Here is a 24,282-nt window from a genome sequence, read left to right as displayed (position 1 = left end):
CCCAAAACAAAGCAAACCCCATCCACCCAAACAAATGAACATAAAACCCCCAAAACCAACCAACCAACCAACCAACCAACCAACCCCACAAAAACCAAACCAAACAAAAAAAAAACCCCAAGTTTTAACTTACTTTTTTCTCACTTTTCTCTGGCAAATTTAGAGTACTAAAATGCAGAAATAAACAGATCTGAGATACACCAGCATCTAACACTAGGCATGCAGCCTTGTCTCCCCATCTTGGCTGGAATGGGAACAATTTAATGAGTCCAAGAAAAACTTCAGTCCAGGGTATGCTTCCAAAATCTCTGTAGATTTCCAAATAGCAAATGGTGAGATATATTTTTTCATGCTCTTCTTTCTTTACTAATTTTATCTGATTATCTCCTCTACAAGACTCTTTGAATGTCTGTAACCTATACACAAAATTACTAATAGAAATCATTTTAGTTGCTCAAAATCTACCTCCAAGCAGTAGTATTTCAGCCAAAGAGAGATACCTAGAAAAGACACCAGTGATGTCTTTTTGTCCTAAGGAATTATTCCTTGACAGAAGCAGGAATAGCTCATATGCTTCAGTCCAAAACACTGTTTTTTTTTACTCCTTGCTGTATTGATTTTTACTTGGTTGGTTTGTTTTAGCAGTGATTGACATGATATGAGGAAAGCGATGGTCATGGCTGTTTTTTGGGAGACCCCTAAAGCTGCCAGATAAGTAATATTAAAATAAGTTTTAAAGAAATAAAGTTTGATTAATTTTATATTCAGGATGTAACTGTAATAACAGAACACCCCCGTAGCAGTAAAGCAGTCCAGATGCAGCCTCAAGACAAAGAATTATAAATGGTAAGGCAATGGGTAAAGAAACTGTTAACTCAGAATTAATAGCAGCACTCTCCCCCAAGCAAAAGAAAAGCCATTTTGAAGCCAAGCAAATTTGCTCCAAATTTTTCAGGACTTCACCATGACCATCAGAATTAGTTATGTAAAAGCTCCTGGTTTTCATCATGATCTAGCAAGACTAGGATAAGCACACACTTTCAGTTTAAGCACATTTATTTAGGAAGTAGCACTTCTGTTTACATTAGTTTTAAGAACTTGAGTTAACGTTCTTTAGAAACTGATTTATTTACATATTTATTGTTCCATCATTTGGTATACAACACCTGATGTTTTTAATTTTTTTTTTAAACCAGCAGCAATTTAATAGGCTTCAAGTTTAATGAAAAGGCTTTTAGTTTTGGACGTGTTATCTGATACACAGACAAGAAAACAGTAATAACAGGACAAATGAAACATTTTATTGTGAGCTAAAGCTATGTGACTGCTTGTCATGCTTTTTTACATTGCTTATTAGTAAAATGGTGTTTAACATTTCAGAAAACATTCTTAAAAGAACAATGAAACAAAAGTGCTTCTAAACAACAAAATACAAATATTAATCCCATCCCAGACTGGAGTTATTCAATATATTTTATGGGGGTGGGGTGCAGTGTTTTGTCTCCACCTTTGGTTTTCATCACTTTAATACAGATTTCTGAAAAATACTGACTAGCCCTTGATATGACTAGAAATTGGAATTATGTAGCAAAAGCAGTTTCTGTATTTCCAGTCCTTTTGGCAGGTGTGCGACTATTAGACAAAGTACCTTCTTCCCCACTTCTAATGGGAGAAAACCCTGCATAACTGAGAGGCCACACCCCAGCATCTTTGACAACTACACCTGTATTAACCAACTACAAAGAACACCGACTTTTTATCCTCAAAGCCACTTCTCTGAAGAAAGGATTTTTTAAGAAGTGTATCTTATGAAGGCAAGGAGAGTCTTACAGCAAAATAAGGTTCATCACCATAGTTTTCCAGAAGTAACGTCAAGTGTTTTCAAATCAGAAGACCAGACTGAAGAATCTGCAGTGTTGAGCCAGTATACTGAATCCACCAGAGGAGTGTATACCTTGCCAATTATTGCTGGACTCAGGAGGTAGTTATTGACAAGGTAAGAAGCTTCCACTCTAAGACAGTTAATGATTTGCACAAGAAGCAGGAAAAACAGAACACACATTTCCCCATATTTTACAAGACGATTTTGTATTTGCAGGAAGTGACAGCTTAACTTCCTCATCCTGTGGAATTATAATCATCATAATTAAAGATACTGAAAATTATAATTAAAGAATAAATCCTAAAAGAAAATAGCTGATCAACTGGTCATCTCTTAGGATGTTTGCAGATCATCCTAAAGATGAAAATTCACATAGGTCAGTAAAACATTCTTCAACACTAAATAGCAGCTCAAGAGCAACTAATGATAAAACTGCCTCTAATTAGCACAATGACTGAGATAACTAGTTGCATTCACTACCTGCTTGCTACTCTTAATTCCATTTCTGTTATCTGGTAGAAACCCCAATAACTTGAAGCATCCCAAAAGCTTGAGGCCAACCACAAAAAATTAATCTGTCAGGCACAGTAGAACTGTCCACCTCCCAAAGCTGCCCAAGTGATGCAGAAGTATCACTAAAGCGCTGGAGAAGCTAGAGAAGCATGTCCTAGGCACAACTATGCATCATCCATGTTTTGGGTAGGAAAGCACTATGAAAATCTAGGGCACAAAGTCTCACTTTGTTTAAGGATTAAGGAAACCCCCAAGGAGAATGCTGCTTTCCAGTTGCAGAACAGATGTCTCAGTTCTATTTGCCAGCACATCTGACTTCAGTATTCCCAGTACAAAGTACTTCAATTTCACAAGAAGGACCTGACAGCAGTTCCAAGCAGTGCTAAACTCCACTTGTTTGGAATAGAAAAAATACTATTTATTCAACACCAGGTTAATTGAATTATATGTATAGAAACTGTAATTTTAAAAAGATTTCAGAGAACAGAACAGTAAAACCAGCAACAGCCTGTAAGTAGTGCAGTGATAACATACCTTCTCAGTTTAGAGATCCCATTCTCATTCACTTTAAAGTGTTATTTGTTACCTACACAGAGTTGCAGGGCCATATTCAATAGAACTGTATTAGCAATGGCTTTGAGTCGGTAAGACATCTCAGGGGCACAATTTCTGATACACTAAATGCTGTAAAGTCTAAGAAACTGAAAGGACAGAGAAACTTATTCATGCATAAATATCCAAGTTTAAGGCTTATCTTTAATATTCTGTGTTGGTTTTATCTTAGTATATGCAGAGAACCTGTACAGGTTTGCTGTATTCCACAGAAAAGTCAGCATTAGTAGAGGGAACATCCTAACACACAACAAATTCTCATTTTAAGGAGAAAGAGCAATCTACATACTATTCTTCCATTATGTTGAAAGACAAAATGTGTGGCTCCTGATTAATAAAATGCAGAAGCCTGCTTAATAAAAGCAGAAAGATGTATGAAGAAGGTTGTTAGAAAAACACAAGAGGTTTGGGTTGGTTTTATTTTCTCCCTCCAGTAACTGCTACACTTTAAAGTCAGTAAAACATACTTGCATAGAGCCAGACAAGCTGCTTATTAATCATGTCAAGAAAGTGGGTCAAGTTGTTCATTCACTAGCAGTGGGCAGATTCTCAGAAAAAAAATGGGGGAAAAAAAAAAAGGAAAAAACCAGTTCAGAGAGCTAATGGAATGGTAATTGCACAAAGGTTAAAAGCACCAAAGCTGCTGTCCTGTTTATCCTGATTCAAGACATTGTACTAGAACATAACCCGATTCTATGGAAAATGGAGCTGTAAAGTTCTCTGTAGACTTGGGAAATACAGGTAATTTGAGAGTTTTGGGTGGTTTTTTTTGGGGGGGCGGGGATGTGGGAGGGAATGTTTGGTGATTTTTTTTCTGTTGTTGTGGTTGTTTTTCCCTCTTACACAGAGTTAATCCAACATATAGATGGAATCACTGAGCTGGGATTTAGTACATGTAAAACAGAGTAAGATGCAAGATAATGGCTTAAGCGTAACAGAATTATTCTTAGAAGACACTATTCAGAAAATAGCATAAGACAAGAAATTTAAAGGAGATTTATGAACCAAACAGCACCTGGCCACGGCTAAGAATCCAGCAGCTGTGGGACAAACTCATATTGCAGAACAAAATTTTCTTCTTTTTCATGTGTTCCAGCACTAATTTATAGGGCTGTAGTTCATCCACTAAGCAGAAACCAATCAAGCATAACAGAAGACCAAAAGCAGCTGTACCAGTCACACAGATTCTCTTGACCTGAACTGGTTGTACAAACTAGTGAAAGGGCTGGTCCCTTTTCTTTTTAAGTAGCAGCTGGTGATTCTGACTCTTTGTGCTGCTTTAGGAGATGGGGACTTCTACCTCAACATTTCAGGTACCTATCTCCCATGCCAACGAGTATGCATTTAAAATAAATAATCAGTATATTCTTCAAAATTAAGTGGAAAAAAACCAAGAGCTTTATAACAATCATTGAGGAACATTCAAAACCAGAAGTGTTATCTTCAAAGTTCTCATTTGCAAAGGATCTCAAGGAATGTGTACCAAGGCTTTATGAATAAAACAAAGACCCTTTCTTAGCTGTAGCTATTTGACAGATGCTAATACAAGAGTAATATTCATGCTTAGCACTATGAAGAATATTACAAATATGGATCAAGTCAGCCAGGAATCTCCAATAACAGAGATGGTCTACTGAAGGCAGAACTAAGGCAAAGCAAGACATGAGATTTAAGAATCTGAAATCTTTTTGCATTTCTCCAGAAAAGAATCAGGGGAATCAAAGTCACCTTTCATTTACATAAGATGTACATTTGAGAGTCCTACCCTTAGAAGGCTAGAAGTGGTTTCCTTAGACTGTTTCAAAAGGCATAGTAGTGGAACACAATCTTCTCTCATTTGATTGCTTTTAATCTTAAGATTAGTTAAAAGCATCTCTGGTTAAAAAAAAAAAAGAATCCCAAACATATTGCATATGTGAATCTCAAAGGTTTGACAGTTTCTGCTATTTAGTACTCAATACCACACAGTGAGCACAGTCCTCTCAGAGTATTACTATACCTACAACTGTATCTACCAGCTAGGGTTGCGTTCTTTTTTCATATATACATATAATATATTAATTATAGTCAACTTTCAGGTAAGTAGTTCCAAAAAATAAGTTAAATGAAAAATTAAATTTCCTGTTAAGACCAAAAGCAAACAACAACTCATTTCATTAAAACAACAGTAAACAATATGCATTTTTGCAGTATCACTAAGTTGGGAGAGGTGTAAAAAAAAGAAACCCCAAACTAACCAAAAAAAAAACCTCAAAAAACCCCAACACCCCACAAACCTTCTTTAACAAGGAACCAGTGTTTTGCCTTACAAACATCTGTGTATAATCTGTGTAGAATTTGTAAACAAGATGTTGGGCCTTTGGAAGTAAAGGCAAAAATGCTTTCCTTTATTATGGTATTTAAAGGCTATCATTTAAGAGTTTGTTTTTTTAATAGCTTGTCATTTATATAATAAAAACAAGTATTTGTACAAAGATGCAGTTTCTTTTTAAAAAAGCAGATCAGTTGAGTGTTTCATACTTTAATATATAAACCGAAACATATGAAAGCTATAAAAACATTAATGTGTGCCATGTATTAAACATGTCGCCTTGTATTTTAATGCTTACATGTGGAGATTAAAAAAAAATTATCACAATGGAAATTTTACTTTCAATTATCATAAACAGACCAAAATACAGAGTAGAAACACATCATTTCTGAAACTCAACAATTAGCATCACTTACTCTCTCAAACATCAGCTGGGCTCAAGTTGTACACTGTAAGCATAATCTAACATTCTACTAATGAAAGCGTTACAAAATGCATTAAGAGAAAATACTGCCAGTAAATGAATATCTCAATCTATTCTTTTATTTAGCAATTTTTCTTCTAAAAGGCAGTTTGAATTGGTTTTATAAGGTTGGGTTTTTTTGCTGTTCTGCTATCAAAGGTCGTCTTTAAACCTGTGAACAATTCAGTCACATTACAACAAAACAAAAAGACAAATAATAACAGACCAGCTACTTTTAACATTTTAATAATTGTAATTCCCCAATGCTGTTCTTCCACTTTGCACAGGGAAATTGTTTTATTTGGCACATTAAGAATAAAAAAGTCAAAAAAATTAACTGAAGTTTACAAACCTCCAATTGAACATCATTGTTCCAAGTTCATTGTTCATCAATGTCATGGCAAAATTAAAAACAAAAAAACCACACACATAACATAGGAAAAGGTCCTCCAATGATCAATGTCATCAGAGCCTTGTAGCAGAAACAATATACATATATTAATGTTCAAACCAAAATTGGATTGCTAGGAATCTTATCTCAAGTCCTGTTGTGCTCTTACTTACAGTGTGTAAATCCTCACTAAATGGCAAGGAGACTATGATGAACACATTTCACATTGTGTAATTTTCTCTTAATCTCAAGTTTTAATGCAGATACTTAAATATCTGTAAAGTCCTGTAAACTCTGGCTGCTTCCCAGTCATCTGCACCATCTGCTCCCCAGGCAGCACTGTTTCACTTCAAGTAGTGTCTCACACTGTGGTATCTCCAAAGTCCTTGTTCCAGCGAATGTATGCTTCCAGGGTCTGAGGGCTCAAACTGCGTTTTATCTTCTTCAAAGATTCTGTGAAATCCGACAGTTTAATGTTTCTCATCTAAACAGAACATGAAAGACATCAGGGTCAGAAGTGGTTTATATACTTTGGTTTATTCAAGAAGTACTTGAGTATTCACTTTTAACAAAACACATTCTACGAGTGCTGCATCTTGATGTAAAACAAAATTTTTTTACAGTGAGAGCAGTCATTCACTGCAACAACCCCCAAGAATGTGGTAGAGTCTCCATTGCTGCAGGTTTTGAAGATACAACTGGGCAGGGTGCTAAATAATCTCATTTAAGTTCCCTTTCCCATAAAAGGATGAACCATGTGATCCTTTGAGCTTCCTTCCAAAGTAGGGTGTTCTATTATTCTGTAACCTGATGCAAGATTCTTGTCATTTAAGACCACCAGTATTTACCATTTTTAATAAACTAACACTTGCTAATAGCAAGATCTGCCTTGTTACTAAATAACTCATGAGACTGTGTCATTACTTCCTGTTTCAGTAGGTGGTGTGAGCTTGTGCACATGAGGACATCACAGCAAATTATCACAGATTCTCTTACCCTCCTGCAACAAATCCTTCCTTCCAGCTTACAGCTTTAGCTGCCACCTCAGGCCAAACACAAAAAGGAACTGAGAAATTAAGTTTTGCCTCATCTTCCCCTGTGTAACACCTGTACACATACCTGAAGAGAAACTTTTATACACAGGACCAATTGTTTGTTTTTTTCTTTTGATGTTTACAGCTGCAGTTTGTGGTCAAGAGCATAATATTTTTCTTTCTAATGGTCCATGTGAATGAATGCAAGTATTATACATGCACAAATCTGTTTTAGGTTCTCCCTAAGTAAACCTGCCTTACATAAAGATGGGGTGGAGGGGGTAGAAGTAATTTCACATAATACTTGGGAAATAACACTGAGAAAATAAAAGCCAGGCCTCTGACTTCATCAGCTAGGTAACAAATACTGCAGTTCAGCGTGAAGGAAAAGACAGGACAGTCAGCTGAAATGAAGAACAACAGACTTACTAACAAAAAAAAGAAGTGCTCTGAAGCCTTGAAAGCCAACCAACTACCCATGAACCTCAGACATCTGAGGACACATCTTCTCAATCTCTATTTCTAAACAATTTTCTTTAATGAAGAAGTGATTAGAAGGGATAATACCCCCCAAAACTATCATATTTTGTATGACAATACACATAAAAAAGGGACCTTAAATGTTTCTAGTGAGAAAATATTCTATTTGAATGAGAAAATACAGCTGCTAGAACAGCTTACCTCACTGGCAGACATGTTCTTCACCTGTTCTGGTTTTAATTCTGTGAAAACAAAAGATAAATGGGTGAGTTTCATTAGAAAAGTTCCATCACTTCTGACAACTAAAACATGTTAAAAGCACTTCTATTCTGAAAAAAAACAACCCTGCAGCTAAAAATTATACCTTTCTGCCTCAACACAGTCTTCTGTATAGAAATGTACATGGTGTTTTTGCCTCCTTCTTCCCCATTTATCAGCTCCTCCTCGAACAGGATGCTCCTACATTCAGTTACTGCAGATGCAGCATAGAGTAGTAGCAGAATTATTCCTTCTTCTAAAGTATGGAAAATAGCACACAAGCCAACAGAGCTACCTTCCCCCATATTATTTGTGGTATCCACAATCTCCCTACTAAATTTCAAGAAACAGAAGGTACAGTCAGCCAAGAACACTGAAATAAAATCCAGCAGGGCACATCGGAGTGCTTCTTGCCCTATGCTGCACTCGTGGGATCTAAACATTCTTGTATCATTCACCAAATTGTTTTTTTTTTTAAACTCGCAGTGCTCTCATGGTATCAACAAGTAACAGCAAACATTTTGCTACAAGGGTACAAGAAAAAGAATCTAGGCATGATTGGCAAGGATGGTATCACACAACATTTTCAAAAATATATTGTTTTATATGGAGTACAGAAGCAAGTCAAAGAAATATGTTGCACCATGTTTCATGGTCTCTTCTTGAGATGGACTTGCATGTGAAGTAAAGCCTGCATACCTAAATGCACACATTATTAATTCCACCACTCTAAATAAATATATTCAAAGTCTTAGGAGACATGATGTCTCTTATGAGAGCCATTTAATGCAGTTGTTTCCCAGGAAAACAGGTTATTATTATGCAGGATCGTGAAAGATGTGCTTTACAAATTCAGCAGCTGAAAGAAAGTGGGTAAAAAACATTACATTCCAACAGATCCTTTCAAAAGAGATAGTGCACTGGCAAAAATGCATGTTACAAGATTTTAAAAATAGTAACACAAACACACCCACAAAACATGAATATACCTCTCCTCCCCATAAATAATTTAAGAGAGTTGCAACAATTTTTATTTACACATAATAGGCTGATATTACAGAACATTTCTGCTCTGCCTGCCTTAAGTACCTGTCAAGTAGGACAATACGTCTACAAACAGGACACTAACACCAAATCTTCACAATCTTTTCTGCACAAAAATCCTGCTACTGATCTCCACTAAACAAGATCAGTTTCCTCAGATGGGGGTACTGGACACATAACTAACTAGTTAAACGAAAAAATAAGAGGAGGTGTTGGAAAAAAGTATTCACAGTAAAACTGTTTTTTTCCTAGTTGGACATGTCAGATAAAGAACAAATATAAGTAAAACTCTAGTTCATTCACAGCTGTCATCTGGATCACAATACAACATTAAGAGTTAAAAATACAAAAAGCTATGCCATTCAAACTGTTACTAGAAAAACCCCATAAAATTGCTTGTTTCAGTTTTCCTTCCCTTAGACTTGAAAGAGATTTGACCCATTTATAGAGACAAGTAATGCAATCAGCAATTGCTATTCAAGTAGTAATTTAGCTACAACAGAACTGACACCAGCATCAGAAAGACAATAGTTAAAAACCCCACAAATCAGTGAGAAACATTTCACACTGCTTTTCTCCTACGACAAAAATTTTGTTTCACATGGTGAGATGCTGAAGGATTTTGTGTAAATAAATCTTATAAAGATGCTATTATGAGGAACAGACTAAAATCTAATGTAAAAAGATTAAATTTCAGAGGTTTGAGAGTTATAAAGATAAAGAAAATATATCTCTAATGTCAAAACCTCAATAAAAATCTCTGCAGCTTACCTCGAATGGGGCCTAGTGCTGCATCCTTCGCTAATGCAGTTAGGTCGCTTCCAGAGTATCCATCTGTCATTCTTTGTCAAAGGAAAAAGTGGGGTCAAGAAAGAAGGAAAAAAACCAAAAACCTGCTTCAAACCACATCAATTTAATATCAGATAATCAAAATGTTAGTTAATCAGAAGAAGTATTACTTTAACATTATTTTGCAAGTTTAATAAATCAGAAGTGCATTCACTGTAAGTGATCTATATTTCACTGTAAGTGATCTTTCACAGATTAAATTCAAAGCACAGATACTCAAGTCCCAAATAACATTCTAGCAAAAAAAAAAGTAGCAACTAGGATTTGTAGACAAAACTGATCCCAAGCACATTTACTATCTGTTAGGAGAATTCTGTAGTTTATCAACGTTTATCAATTCTGCAGTTTATCAACATTTGTCAATTACCATAAAATCAAAACCTCAAGTGTCCTGTACTTTTTCAATCCAATCAGTAAAATGAGAGAAACCAGTACCACGTGTTTAATATGATACAAAGTGAACTGAAAGGAAGGTAAATTCTACTACCCACTAGGGTATGTTTGTTAGTTTTATAAAGACAGCAGATCATCCAAATCCTCAGGACTACAAGGTAGGAAGTAAAAAAAAAAAAAAAAAACCCCAAACCAAGAAGCCAAACTCTGTGGGAGCTGTTCCAGAATTAGACTTAATATCCATGTTAACCAATGAAATACTTTGGAGAATAAAGGCCTCCACTGAACCAGTAAGCCATCAATACAAAATGCCAACATAAGTGAAAATAAGTAGTACAGGTTACCTAAAACAAAACCACCACCCTTGTAGAGCAGTGACTAGCTGCAGCAACAAGAGCTTAGTCTTATGGAGATCATAAGAAGTCTGTTACAGTTTATAGATAAAGTTTATAGAGAAGCAAAGCAACACAAAATCATAATGGAGGTTAAATATTTCTATCTTTCAAAACAAAGAAAGATGGAAAAAGAAGTAGGCAGGATGCTGAACTTCTACATTTTCTCTAAACCCTTTAAAAAAGGTGCACTCAAGTTGCATTTGTAATTTGGTTCTTGTATTTGCAGTTAGAATACCAGACACTGACTGTGTTTTTCCTCCAGTTAGCTACTATTGCAGCCTAAATGTGGCCTGAGCTAACAGGGAATGTATTCAGTTGGATTACATATCAATTTCTGCAACATTACCAAGAGGCTAACAAACGCTGCATCCAAGACTGTGCTAACCTCTGCTGTACTATCACAAAGAGAAAAAGACTGAAGTATATCCACCTGCATATCTTTGCTATTTCGTGCTCTATTTTCACTCCTTCCTGCCCTGCCTGCTTTTTAGTCTAATCTCCTTCACACCCATTATTAGATTTATGTGACTAACAGCAGTACTGTGTCAATCTCAATGATAAAAAACATAAAACAACTCCATTCCATAGCAGGAGGGAAAAATAACATTTTCCCAATCAAATCTGAAAGTGCAAAGAATCTAAAATTACCCAGTGCTTGCTCTGCTATGTCGGTAATACATTCAACAAGCCTAACGAGGCACCAGCAAAGAGACCTTGCCTTTTATTTGAAATGAATGCCAAGTGCAAAACTGGCACTATCTTTTTGCATAAGGGAGGAGAGCTGGACTCCTTGAGGGATGGGTGGAAAGAAGCATCCTCCTCCCTCCTCCTCAAAGGAAAGCCATGTTTCAACAACAGAAACCTGACTGGGTGTATCCTATATATGTATATATAAAAACACTTTTAGACAGCCTGACAGGGAACCATCTTCCCCAAATGCATGCATTTCATGCTGTCGCTGTCAGATGATTTACATTAGTTACATTTTGAATGAAGTAAACAGTCTGAATGAATAGAGGAATATATTTATTTAGTATGGTTACAAAATACTTACCTAGCTAGTTGAGCCAACTCTTTTTGTGTTAATGGACTTCCTTGCTTGCTTAGAAGATTTTTTAGCAAAATCAATCTTGTCTGAAAAGAAGATAAAATTATCAGATGTAAAACTCATTTTCACAGAACACTTAAAATTGTGTTTCAAGAATAGAACTATGCTTTTGTCAGTTTTGCTTTTGTGCTTCACCAGTTTGAACTTGCCTATAGTGATTGTGCAATTAGACTGTACAATATCATCTATTCAGGAGCAGAGATAAGGACTGGGTAAAAACAAGATCAAGAGTCTAACTACTAGTATCAAGAATAAGTCATTAGAATCTTCATCAGAAGTACTGATCTCCTGTTGAGCTGAAAAACATTAGGAAAATTATCTTTTGCAATAAAACAATCTCCTTCAGCAAAACAAACATGCCCCTCTAAGTCCTACTTCAGACTTGCCCATGTCTGCCAGTCTGTAAGCAACACCTAGTCAAGAAATACTGAGTAGCTACCACCAGATTCACTGCTAGTGTGAGTGCAAAAAAAAAAAAAAAAGGCAAAAAACTTAAAACTAATGCACAGTGGATATGATCAAGGTGAGCCAGAAGTTAGTTCACAGAATTGTTATCATCAAGGCTAAGTTAAAAATTGCCTCTAAGTGTCTGAAAAATATGAGTGGAAAACAATACTTACTTCTTCATTTGGTAAAGACACATATACCCGTTTGGTGAATCGTCTGAAAAAAAAACCCAAACACGTATACATTGTTCACACTATTATGTAACTATTTAGCACGTACAAATCCTTCATTTGATTTGTTTAAGTGACGAGGTTTCACTTCCGTCATCAAGTTCTAGGAAGCAGAACTGGAGATTTTGAAAAATCCACCAACAACCAAACAAAAAATACGTACAGTGACTGGTGCTACCCTACACTTATCTGAAGTTACAAGACTCCTCCCAGAGGGGAAACAATCTAAAGGTAGAAACACCAGTGACTAGCAGCAATGAAATGAAGCATCTCTTAATTTTTACACAAAAGTCTTTGGAATAATTTCTTCAGGCAGTGCTGACACATCTATTTTCCTCAATCAAGAATGAAAGGGGAATAAAGTATGAGTACTTTTAACAAAAAAGTCCTAAGGCAAATCTACAGAAAGATCTGTAATTGCATGGGATGTCAGAAGACAATATTCACAGAGAAGTAATACTGGATCTCTGCTCAGTCTAGAATACTGATCAAATTTTCTCCTTTATTCTGGCATTAAGATCCAAATAACTAAAAAGCAAAATATTAAGTCCAAGAAATTTAAAAAACACTTGTTCTCAACAGGTACTACTGTTTCAGACAATTCCAAGACCATCATGATTGTGCAGATGCATCTCAAAAGAAAAGAGTAAAGCCCCTCTTTGAGAGGTTAAATAGTTTAGCCTTGCTGAACAGCTTTTACTTATTGCAAAATTTCACCAAGTTGCTAGGCAAAACCTGTTCTTCATAATGAATATCTTACTTACATCCAGAAAAAGAGACACTTCAGTACCTGAGAACAGCATCATCAAGCTCCTGAGGCCTGTTTGTTGCTCCCATCACAAGTATTCTGTCCTCTCCAGAAGACTGCACCTATATGTTAGAAGGCAAGACGGCTTTCAGTTTACACAGTCTACATTAAGCAGAAATACAACAAAACCACTTAGAGACTTGCCATGTATTCAGCACACTGATGGGATCTTAATATATATATGTACATGTTTTGTTTTTTGTTTTTTTTTCCATTAAAGTAGGTTTAAAATATTCCTCAGATAAATGTAAAGTCAAACCAGGAAAAGGTAGGGAAAAAAAACCAAAAAAAGTCTTTCTGGAAAAAAGTAAGACTATAAAACTGTAAAAGCCACTCATAAGTTTAGTCACCAGAAGATAATTATGTTGAAAAAGCCAGAGACTTTCTGATGTTTTGGAGTTTTAATACCAAACACCATTTTGAAGATGATATGGTGAGAATCAAAACTTTATAAAGTATAGCCATAACTACAAAATCAGAACAGAGATCCATCTAACACAGGCCTTGCATGAATCCAGTAATCAAAGTAGGCTATAGAATAATCATAATAGCAGAAAGACACAGCAATTTCCTTCCCAATTTACTCATTTTATACCCAAGAATATGGAGACTTAGAGCTCCCAAACTTCAGACAAAACATTGGGCTATCAGAGACATAATTATTTGCTTAGCATTCAATTCTTCATAGGTTTAGATTCACTGCTACATTACCATGTTCAGAAAGTTCCCCAAAAATACTGTATGACATAGTCACACCTTAAATATTAAGTCAGCAAATTTCGTGTTATGCTTATTTTTCCTTTTCCATTTTAAGGCATAACTCTGCATGTGTGTGCAATAATTTCTGTATATCGCTGTCTTTTTTGTCCATATCGGCATTATTTGTCCCGGTTCATCCATTTTGGAGTTTTTCCTGTTGTAGTATGTTTATTCAGTTCTGTTATAATTGTTAATATTTCATCTGTTTGGTATGTTCCTGGTTCTCCCCCATTTACTGCTTTGGTTGGTTCCATTTGTCTGTTATATAAACCCCTCCCAGTTTTCCTGAATGTTCCCCGTCAATCACCTTTACCCTGCCCCATCTCCCCATCCATCATTGTCAACCCCACCTCTCCTTCCAGCTCCTTCCATGTACATCATCCCTTCCTTGACACGTTATTGGTTGTTATGTTCCCGCCTTCTTTATATCCCCATTGGTCCCTGATATTGTAACCTCCTCCCCTTACCCCTCCCTCCGTGAGCTCCCATTGGACCCTGGACTGTGCCCGCCCCTGAGATAAAACCCAGTGCACAGAGGTGCTCGGAGCTCTCTTCGGTCCTGATTTGTCCCAGCCCAGACCCTTGTACTCATCCCCTCTCCTGAATAAACCTGTTCCTGGGAAGTACAGCCAAGTGAGTCTCCTCCTTCCTTTTGCCAACACCCACAACATCTGATTTGGGCAGAGCCCAGCAGGATTCGGTGCTCTGAAGGTTCTGCAGTGGGATCGCCTTTCCCCTGCAGTTCCCCACTCCTGGCAACTGCCTGTGCCGGAGTGGCACCGTAGAGCTAGCCCGGAGCTCCGGTGCGGCCAAGAGCAATTTCTGTATATCGCTGTCTTATTTGTCCATATCGGCATTATTTGTCCCGGTTCATCCATTTTGGAGTTTTTCCTAACCTTGCTGTCTCTCCATGTTGTTATCTGCTCTTCCTGTACCTCATTATTATTGCCTCACCAATGTAGCAATATTCCACTGTGCTAATGGAACACAAACTAAAATTATTCAATACAAGAACAGTGCTGTGACAGAAGAATATTCGGATACTTTCTTTTATGTGTGTCCCACTATGAAATCCAGTTCCTCTTCCTGGGTATTGCATTCATGCCATTAAATACTTGTTACTGGATTTCCTGTCTTCTCTAACTTATGATGCCAAGAAAAAAGCTAGTTCAATGAAAGGTGTACTAACACAGAAATGAATCTTCTGATGTGTGAGAGCTATATATATGTAAGATACCTATATATATATGTATGTATATGTATATATGTAATCCAAACTAGTCTGTTTGAAATTCTCATCCGTCAAGTCTCACCCCTTGACAGTGTATTCTTGTGACACGTTCCTTTGAAACCAAAAACTATTTAAAAGCCATTTAATCTTGTTTTGCTTTGCCAGAATAAAGAGAAGTGATTCATTAAGCCATGCAACTGCAAACACGGATTCAACTCTCCATGACCCTCAAATGTCCCTCTTGCCCTGTAAGAACAGTTGTCTTCACAGCTCCTTTACTACTGCCATCTGTTATCCTTTCTTTTCTGTCCATAATCTTACAACACAGCATTAAAGCTCATCTCCAGATCGTTACTTTGTAGTCCAAACTTCCAGAATAAAGAATAACACAGTAAGCAGGCAGAAAATTAAGAACCACCAAAAAAAGCTGTTTGCCAATTTTGGTGAGGTGGGAGGGAGACTGAGCTAAGCCCCAGCAGCCAAACCCTTTGTAATTCACCTATAGGTTGTACTGGCACCCACTACATTAGCCAATTTAGCTAAATCAAACCACACCAAGATTAAATACTTACACCATCAAATTCTATTAAAAATTCTGTTTTTAGACGCCTGCTAGCATCATGTTCACCTTCTCGTCTTTCACACAAAAGGCTATCAACTTCATCTAAGAAGCAAAGAAATACATCTTAATTAAACATACAACATCAAAGTCTTTGTATTTGCCTAAGCTCCTTTGCTAATATAGGGCTCCATTAAAAGACCAGATCATTATTCTTTAGGAGACAGTTTTTAGCAGTTTAAAAACTTGCGTGATGTGTTGGCCTTTGAATAGGTAAGGCCAAGCACAGATTAGAGGGGAAAAAAAAAAAAAGGAGAAAAAAAAAGCAGGAAAAAAAAAGAAGGAAAAAGAAGAAGATGGAAAAAAAAGAAGAAGGAAAAAAGAAGAAAAAAAGTAGAAGAAAAAAAGTCTTTCTGATGACAAATTGCTACTCAGGACAACCAAAATACATTTTCATGTTTGAAGTTTAATGGACTTAATCAGTGAAGGCAGTACAGTATTTTTCTTTTTGAGACCTCTTCCCATTATTACCACCAACTAAATAATGTAACAATGATCCAACATTCTTTTTATGAACTACTGATTGGCTGGCAGGTCATATCTGACACAGTTGTCCCGAGCTGCAGAATTCTCAAAAGAAGTTTACCCAACTATTCCAATAGTTAATTACTTACTAATCTTTGGTAAGTAAGATTATTTAAGAAAGTAAATAAAAGTTAACACCTAAGGTCTTACCAATAAAAATTATAGAAGGTTGAAGTTCTCGGGCTACTGCAAATAGAGCACGCACCAGTTTCTCTCCTTCACCCACCTAAAATAACAATAAACTGATTTTATAGGGGGTTAAAAATTTTTACAAGACAGCTAACGGAAGAACCTACAGAAAATCCTGCTGGTAACCAACCACACTCAGTCCATTTATACATATTCAGACTATCACTGCTTCAGTAGATACAACCGTACTGTTTACATCCTAAAAGAAACACTGTAACTTCTCTTACAATTCACAACTGAGTTAACTGTCAAGAGATTTTTTGGTGACTAAATTACCAGAGTGAAAGAGACCTGGGACCCAACTAATTCAATTTTTAAAGATGAAAAACCCTACAACCAGTCATCTGCATTACTGCCAGAGCCACTGCTGAGCTGAAAAAACCTTTGATATTGACTTATCACAAATACAAAACAAAAATTTTAGTTCACAAGTCACTTTTTAAAAACTACGTTCATTATAGGCTATCAGTTCACCAAGGACTCCTCAGAAGTCTCTGGCTTTCTTAAGCCTTAATCAAAGCATGGGTGTTTTCAAATCATTGTATTTTCCAGCTACTACTTACATATTTTGAAGTCAGGCTCGCTGCGCTGATGTTAAAGAAAGTAGCATTTGATTCTGCAGCAACTGCTTTGGCCTAGGAAAGGGGGAAAAACCAAAGTACTTTTAAGAACTATCATGTTGAAGATAGTTCTCTGCATCTGTAATGACTACTCATGTCCTGATGGATAGTTTTGAAAGGGAGCACCTTGTAAAAATGGTATGGAAAACTTCTGCCCAGGCCACTTACAAATGAGAATGGCTATGCAATCAAACCGATAGAGAAATTTCCAGACTCCCATAGACTTCTCTAATCCTATTGGCTCCATAGCCAACTACAACTTGCTTTCAGAAGAATAAAAGTCTCCATTTCCTTTCAATTTATCCTGAATGGACATTTAAGCCAATTTTAACTAACTTAGGGCGGTAATTTAAGGCATCAGTTGGATCAAATCACATAAAAATTATGGTGTTTTTTCTCCTCCTTCATCTATGCAAAAGCTGTTTTCAGAGGAAAGCTAGGGAAAATAATCAGCTGGAATGCTCATTCAGAGTACCCTCTTCTTTAACAGTTTCACCACATTCAAGAAATTATGATTCCCTGGTTATAGAGTCCAATTTTAGTGATTAGCAATTATATTCCAGTATGTCACACATAACAGATGAGCCTACATGAGCTACTCTACATTCACACTCGTGCACTTCAGAGCTGATCCAGCTCCAGTGTCAGCAGAGTGTGCAGCTGCAGCCACACCATGTGATCAGGACGATGTGCCCGGCTCAGCTGCATCAGGACACTCGATGCTCCCTGGCTGATGCACAGCCATGGCGCTCCAGTTCCCTGGATCTAGCACACCAGGCTGAGAAAAAAGTTGCAGCTAGGAAGCCCTTACATTCTTTGCACAGCAGTGTGCAAGTGAGACAACCCTTTTCTTTGATACTGTGCTCCCTCCCCATTTCCAAAAGGTACTTCTAGTATGCTTCATATAAAGCAGATAATTTCTGATTAATCACTGCTGTACAAAACAATTAACCCACTTCCTTTTGCTCTCAATGAAAATGAAACCTGGACTTGCTGGTTTAAGTTTTAAAATATTACTTGTCATAATGAAAATAATTAAAGAGAGAACAGTTTAGCAATTCCCTCCATAAAATTCAGAGTTAAGAACAATTTTGTGTTTTTATATATAAAATGACTCTCTAATACACAGTCTCTAAGAATGTACAGTTTATTAGTCCAAGCCCCAAACTGAAAGCCACCCCCTGTGGTTACATTTTAAGCCCACCAACTCATCATGAAGTAATTTTCTCACCAACATTGTCTTCCCATTTCCTGGCGGGCCAAACAGCAATAAACCACGTGCGGGAGCTCTCAGACCTGTAAATAACTGAAAAGGACATCATCGTAAGTTACCATCAAAGACTTGAATAAAATGTTACTTTACCTTTGTAAGAGAATGGTTTAAGACTGAGGACGCTGGCTAGCACTGATAGGAACGGTAGCAGTGAGTGCCACAACACTACAGGCTTTGAGAGAACTACACTGTCACTAACTTGACCTAATGCACACCACTATTGTTTCCCACACAGCAGCTAAATTATGTTGTAATTGTTCTGTGCCTGGATGCACTGTGAAAGCAGTTTAAAACACTTTCCACAAGACACACTAGCCTATCAAGTTTAAAGCATCAATTCCAGTTAAAAAAAAAGTAATGCAGGTGTACAGTAGGAGAGCTAAAGCAGTGTTTTTACTAATTCCATATGGAAGAACTCCTTTATCTTTCCTTATGAAATGAAACTTGAGAAGACAAGCTTTCAACAAAATTATTTGAAGTATTACTTAATAAACACCTACTCTCTCTATGCTACTGATAGTCATCTCCTCTCTCTCACTTTCAACTAGATTCATCTTTCCTAGTCTATAAAATTGTGCACATCATACGTAGCAAGTCTACAAATTCTCAGAGAATACCTAACTTTTAGTTATTACTCTTGCCTTTTTTCTCTAGCACTTCGTCTTTATCCCTTCCCTCAAAAGTTTCAGAGTATCTCTTTTGGTCTCACACTCACCCCTCCCTTCCAGCTTGCAATAAAATTCCAATAACCAAGCAGGAGGGTATCTCACATACATCCCATGTGTAAAGAGCACTGTCGGCAGGCATTTCTTTCCACAATATCCATGACAACGAATAGCTCCATTACCAGTGTTTTATTTCTGCCATGACTGACCAACATGTGTTTTCTCTATTATTTCATCATCTACAGCATTTTGTTTGTGCTTGACTCTGACCCCTAAAAGTAGCTACCCAGCTATTCATTGAGTGAACACTCCAGTGTTTCTGTTTTCTATGCTGCATACCACCATGTGCATTTTTTGTCTGACTTCTTTTGTTTGAAATAATTTTTGGGGAGTTCCACCATTTTCACATAGCCCAGATCAAATCTGTAACTCCTCCTCACCTTGATCATCACCTACAATTCAGCTGCACTTATATTTATTACTGAGATACACAAAGCTTTTCTTAACAGACTAATTATACTGAACATGGTCGGAATTAACTGCTAGCATTTCATTACCAGCTTACCACTGAAATGGTTGCAGCCAATATTTCCTGCTTATGTACCTCAACTTTTGCTCTCCTACAAAAAATACCACTGGCTTGTTAAATATGAATTTGAGTTCAAAACTCATTAAGATTAAAACTGAACTAGTGTTAATTTACTAAGTATCCCCCTATAGTTGCCATGTCTACTGTGTTCATTTACAAAGAATAAAACCAACCCTCTCTACTTCCAAGGAAAGTTTAAAAATTTATGTGATTCCCTGCCTTTATTTCATCTCAACCTACACCAAGGTCAGGCCCATTGCTAGCTACAGTAATATGAAACAACTTTATCCAAGATACCACAGTACTGGAAAAGCTACTCCAAGCCTCCCATCTCAAAGTCCTTCCCACCCAGCTCACAGTATTGGTGTCACTGAACAACACACTTGACAGACTACTGCACTGTAGTAACAGAGATGCTATAATGACATCTTCCTTCTGCATAACAGTATCTGAGCACACATATTTGTTGCCAAAGTTTTTTTCTCCTTTCAACTCATATTTCTGTGATGCTATGCCAGGTTTAGGGTGTCTTTCCTATGCTGCTTCAAAACCAGTTAAGCATTAAGGGGAAAACCACAAAGCAATTTCAGTCACCTGTCTATGTAACAAATGGGACCCACAAAAAACAGAAAATGCAAACAGCAATTTTTCTTCAATAATCACAGAATTATAAAGTGGCCTGGATTGGAAGGGACTTTGAAGATTATCTACTTCCAACTTCCCTGTAGTGGGCAGGGACATTTTCCATTAGACCACACTGCTCAAAGTCCCTTCCAATCTGGCTTTGGATAACTACAGGATGAGGTATCCACAATTTCTCTAGGCAACCTGTTTAAGTGTCTCATCATCCTCACAATGAATAATTTCTTCCTAATATACAAATCTAAACCTACTCTCAGTTTGAAGTAGTTTTCCCTTGTTCTGTCACTACCTGCCATTGTAAACAGTTCCTCACCAGTTTTCTTTTAGGTCTCCTTTAGGTACTGAAATAATGTAATTAAGGTCAGCCTGGAGCCCTCTCTTCTCCAGGCTTAACAACCCAAATTCTCACCCTTTCCTTACAAGAGAGGTGTTCCAGCCCTCTGATCATCTAGCAGTTCCTCCTCTGGACTTGCTCCAACAGGTTCCTGTGCTGGGGACCCCAGAACTGGACACAGTTAGGTGGGCTCTCATGAGAGCACTGCAGGAAATCATTGCACACAATTTCCTCAGAAGTACTGCAACTCTTAGTAAATTCAGCTTTAGAAAATGACCAATGCATTTTTTTTCCTAAAAGTAGCTCAGAAAATTCCAGTAGTATGCAGACAAGGCCGGAATCTAGGCAGTCACAGCAGTTGAGGTGCCAACTATGATAAATAAAAGCATAAATGATCAACTTCCATACAGCCAGGTAAAGAGAAAATCTGCCCTCAAATGTCACATATCTCAGTGTATTTGTTTGTTGACTACACTCTTTGCATCCTCTCCATCAGTAAATAAACTATTCAGTGTTTAAACAATATCCTCACAGAGAGGATGACCACGGTAACAATAATGTTCTTCAAATCAGATAGTGTCATGACCTAACTTACCAATACACATCTCCCACTTCACTCTTCCAGTTGTGGGTTTGTCCTTTACCTATGGCCATATAGAGCTGGACACACAGCTATAGCTATCTGGAACAGACAGCCTGACAAACAGTGAGAAATTCTGTTTGTTTGCTTTTGCTGTTTGTTTGTTTTATAGGGTTGTGGGGGTGTTGTGGTTTTTTGGTTGTTTTTTTTTAGGGGTTTGCAGGTTGCTGATTTGATTCGGGTTTGGGTTTTTTCAGGGTTTCTTTTTTTTTCTTGCTGCAACATTGATTAAATGGAAGACAAGGAATTTCATATATAGGAATCCTATATTCTCCTTTTCCAAGATGGTTAGGACCCTACAGCTACCCATCACAATCACAATCAGTAAAAACAGGATTAAAGAATCATCATTTCATCTGTGAGCCACAGCACATTTCTTTGATCCTGTCACAGATTGATAACAATACCGAGTTACTTACCTCAGGTCGAAGAGAAGGAAGGATAACAATTTCTTGCAAAGCTTGTTTAGCCAGTTCCTGCCCTGCGATATCATCAAATTTGACAGCTGGCCCACTAACAAAGAAATGGAATACTAATTAGTCTAACAATGAGATACTCTTTTTCAGCTGCAGCTGACTATTTTAATGCATTTGACTATTTATACAGAACCCTTTTGAGAAAATCAACAATTTATATTCTTAAGTATTTTAAAACATCCTTTTGCCATCCAAAAAATCCTCAAAAAAACCCAACAAAGTAGAAGTATTCATTTCATTCCAAGTGGTCCAAGATTGTACTGAATGCTAAACTGATTTACTGGACTGAAAAGCCTACTTTTCTTCATACTTACCTATCAACAACTTCATTTAGGATAAGATTAGCAAGATTGCTGTCCACATTTCTAAATATCTTAGTGTCTTTCTTTTTTCGAGGAGCAGTTGTAGGGGTAGAAGGTTTATATGTTCTGCTATTTTTAGGAGCAGCCTGGAGAGAGGGGAAGAAAAAACCCCAAAAAAACCCCAGATCAATACTTTGAAAGAGTAGTGTTAAACAAAATAAGATCTACATTTCATATGTTTCAGTAAAACAGCATGTTAACAAATATCCAATATTCTAACGCTGTATTTTGCTACAAATTGTATTACCATATTAGTCAGCCACAAATAAGAGTATCTTAAGCTCCAGTGGTGAAGGGTCTTTGATTTGAGGTTTTTTTGTATGATAACTCATTTATTTAACTACAGTATTTCCCCCCAGCATTGTCTAGTGTTGTAGTTGATAGCCTGAAATGTATCTTTTCCCATCTTTTAGTTGTGATTCCCCCCCAGCTTCTCTTTCTCCTGTTTACCTGGCGTCAAGTTGCCATGGTTACTGAAGTTTCTCTCCTCAGCCCCACGGCGAGAGGCCGGATAGAGTAAAGAGAGGACCCCGCTGGCATTTCCAGCTGCTTGAAGTTTCTTTAGCCCCGTTTAGCACGGGGTTGGGAGAAGAGAACTCTTCTTTCCTACACGGAAGTTTGTAACTTTTTCCTGTCCCAGAATGCCTCTAAACTATGGAAGCTGAGAGGGCATGCTTACCTTGCCTTCCCTTTCTTTCCCCCCTGTGTTGCCAGGAAACCAGGCCCCCCCTCTCTCTCCTCCTCTGCCCCTCTGTTCAGAATACTCCCACACCTTTGTGGGCATTTGAAGAAGTTAGTGTCTGTTATTTTTTATCTTGGCGTGTGTAACCTTGATTTGTAGAAAGTTTGTAAGATGCACTAACTGAGAAAAATAATTGGTTCCCTCTCTGATGTTCCCTCCCTCCGAGAAACCCTGTTAGAAGAGACCCCCCAAACCCCAAATCCTTTGTCTCTCGTCCTTTGGATTCCCCTTCACAGAAATAAACTGTGGAATGCAAACCAGAGAGAGAGTCCCCCCCTGATTTCTTTACTCGCTCTATAGACTTGGATTCTTGAAGAAAATCAGTGAACCCCACAAACATATGCTGGCTCGAAACTCGAGTGAAGAGAAACCTCATCACTGAGCTAGCCGGGCCACACTCGAGAAGATCGAGTCAGTCTAGAAATAAGCATCACAAACCATCTTAGGTTCTCAATACAGATAAGCAAGAATTCCAAATGCTGTCATACTTGGTAAAAGGTAATTTTAAAGTTTTCATTTAATATTACAGCAGCAGTGTTTTAACAGAACAGTAATGTTTAGTCTATTCTGCTCTTTATTCTACTTTACTGGATAAAAAGGATGGAAGGGAAAAACATGGGTCAACAGAAATGCAGTATTTTTCTGTATTCTTACTATAGGACTTACTTCTGTGTTTCAGTCCCAGCCTAACCATAATTTGCTTTTCAATGTGGTTGCAAAACAACCTGAGCATGTATGTTCTTCTCTTGGAAGAGAAGAACACATAGGGGGAAAAATATTGTAGTTCTGGAGTAAGAGATTTTTCAGTCCATCCTTTACATACTAGAAGTAACAGTTATTTTTCTTCTAGGTAACTTTCACTCAGCTTCCCATGCGATTTTAAAAACAAGTATTATTTATTACTGTGATCATACTTAAAATCCTTTTGCCCATGCACCCACCTGATGTCCTCCCATTTCTAAAATGCACTCTGCAGCATACCTCAAGAGGCCCAGCTAAAAAATCTGGAGTTTCAGTTTTTTTCACAAAACTTTCTGCTGCTACAAACTGCAATTAAGGCATTAAAATCCAAGATTTTTCAAGCGTATACTTCCATATTTATCCTCACTATACCTTGTGAGCTGAAGGCGTAGGATTAGGTGCTGGTCTAGACACAGATGATGATACCCCACTGTAGCTGGGTGTTCTGTGGTGACCTGAAAGGCCTGTGGATCCAGCTTTTGCAACAGTCTTTGAACGAGGAAGGGAATTACTCGTGTGGGTTAGGGGGTCCTTCTTTTTTGGAACTGCTCCACTCTCTATAAAGAAAACCAGTGCCATGAGAACATTTGCAGCAGTTGTGCTTTTACCATTAACTATAAGTTAACTGCAACTAGAAGACAGAATTGTTGAAACATG

The 24,282-nt window shown here is 37.3% G+C and overlaps 1 protein-coding gene across 7 annotated transcripts in view; it reads right to left on the bottom strand.

Annotated features, from left to right (window-relative positions):
• Positions 1 to 1,038: 1,038 nt before the first annotated feature.
• Positions 1,039 to 24,282, bottom strand: part of SPAST (spastin) — a 40,669-nt gene continuing 17,425 nt past the window's right edge. For 4 of the 7 annotated variants that reach the window (XM_088053041.1, XM_005526885.3, XM_088053039.1 and 1 more), the window contains 13 exons: positions 23,998 to 24,182; positions 22,095 to 22,228; positions 21,724 to 21,817; positions 18,393 to 18,467; positions 17,105 to 17,176; positions 16,503 to 16,578; positions 15,781 to 15,872; positions 13,201 to 13,280; positions 12,354 to 12,396; positions 11,680 to 11,759; positions 9,760 to 9,830; positions 7,888 to 7,928; positions 1,039 to 6,656 (listed from right to left, as the gene is read on the bottom strand). In XM_088053041.1, coding sequence (XP_087909167.1) covers positions 6,534 to 6,656; positions 7,888 to 7,928; positions 9,760 to 9,830; positions 11,680 to 11,759; positions 12,354 to 12,396; positions 13,201 to 13,280; positions 15,781 to 15,872; positions 16,503 to 16,578; positions 17,105 to 17,176; positions 18,393 to 18,467; positions 21,724 to 21,817; positions 22,095 to 22,228; positions 23,998 to 24,182 — 1,166 coding nt within the window. In that variant the 3' untranslated portion in view covers positions 1,039 to 6,533. Of the gene's footprint in view, positions 6,657 to 7,887; positions 7,929 to 7,964; positions 8,159 to 9,759; positions 9,831 to 11,679; positions 11,760 to 12,353; positions 12,397 to 13,200; positions 13,281 to 15,780; positions 15,873 to 16,502; positions 16,579 to 17,104; positions 17,177 to 18,392; positions 18,468 to 21,723; positions 21,818 to 22,094; positions 22,229 to 23,997; positions 24,183 to 24,282 lie in introns of those variants that run through there. The other 3 variants (XM_088053040.1, XM_088053038.1, XM_088053037.1) reach the window with 1 other exon arrangement.

The sequence above is a fragment of the Pseudopodoces humilis genome, chromosome 3 (genome assembly GCF_049639895.1).
Source record: "Pseudopodoces humilis isolate 2021_Gansu_Grassland_sample_001 chromosome 3, ASM4963989v1, whole genome shotgun sequence".
Classification (NCBI taxonomy): Eukaryota; Metazoa; Chordata; class Aves; order Passeriformes; family Paridae; genus Pseudopodoces; species Pseudopodoces humilis.
This window is presented reverse-complemented; position numbering and strand designations above follow the sequence as displayed.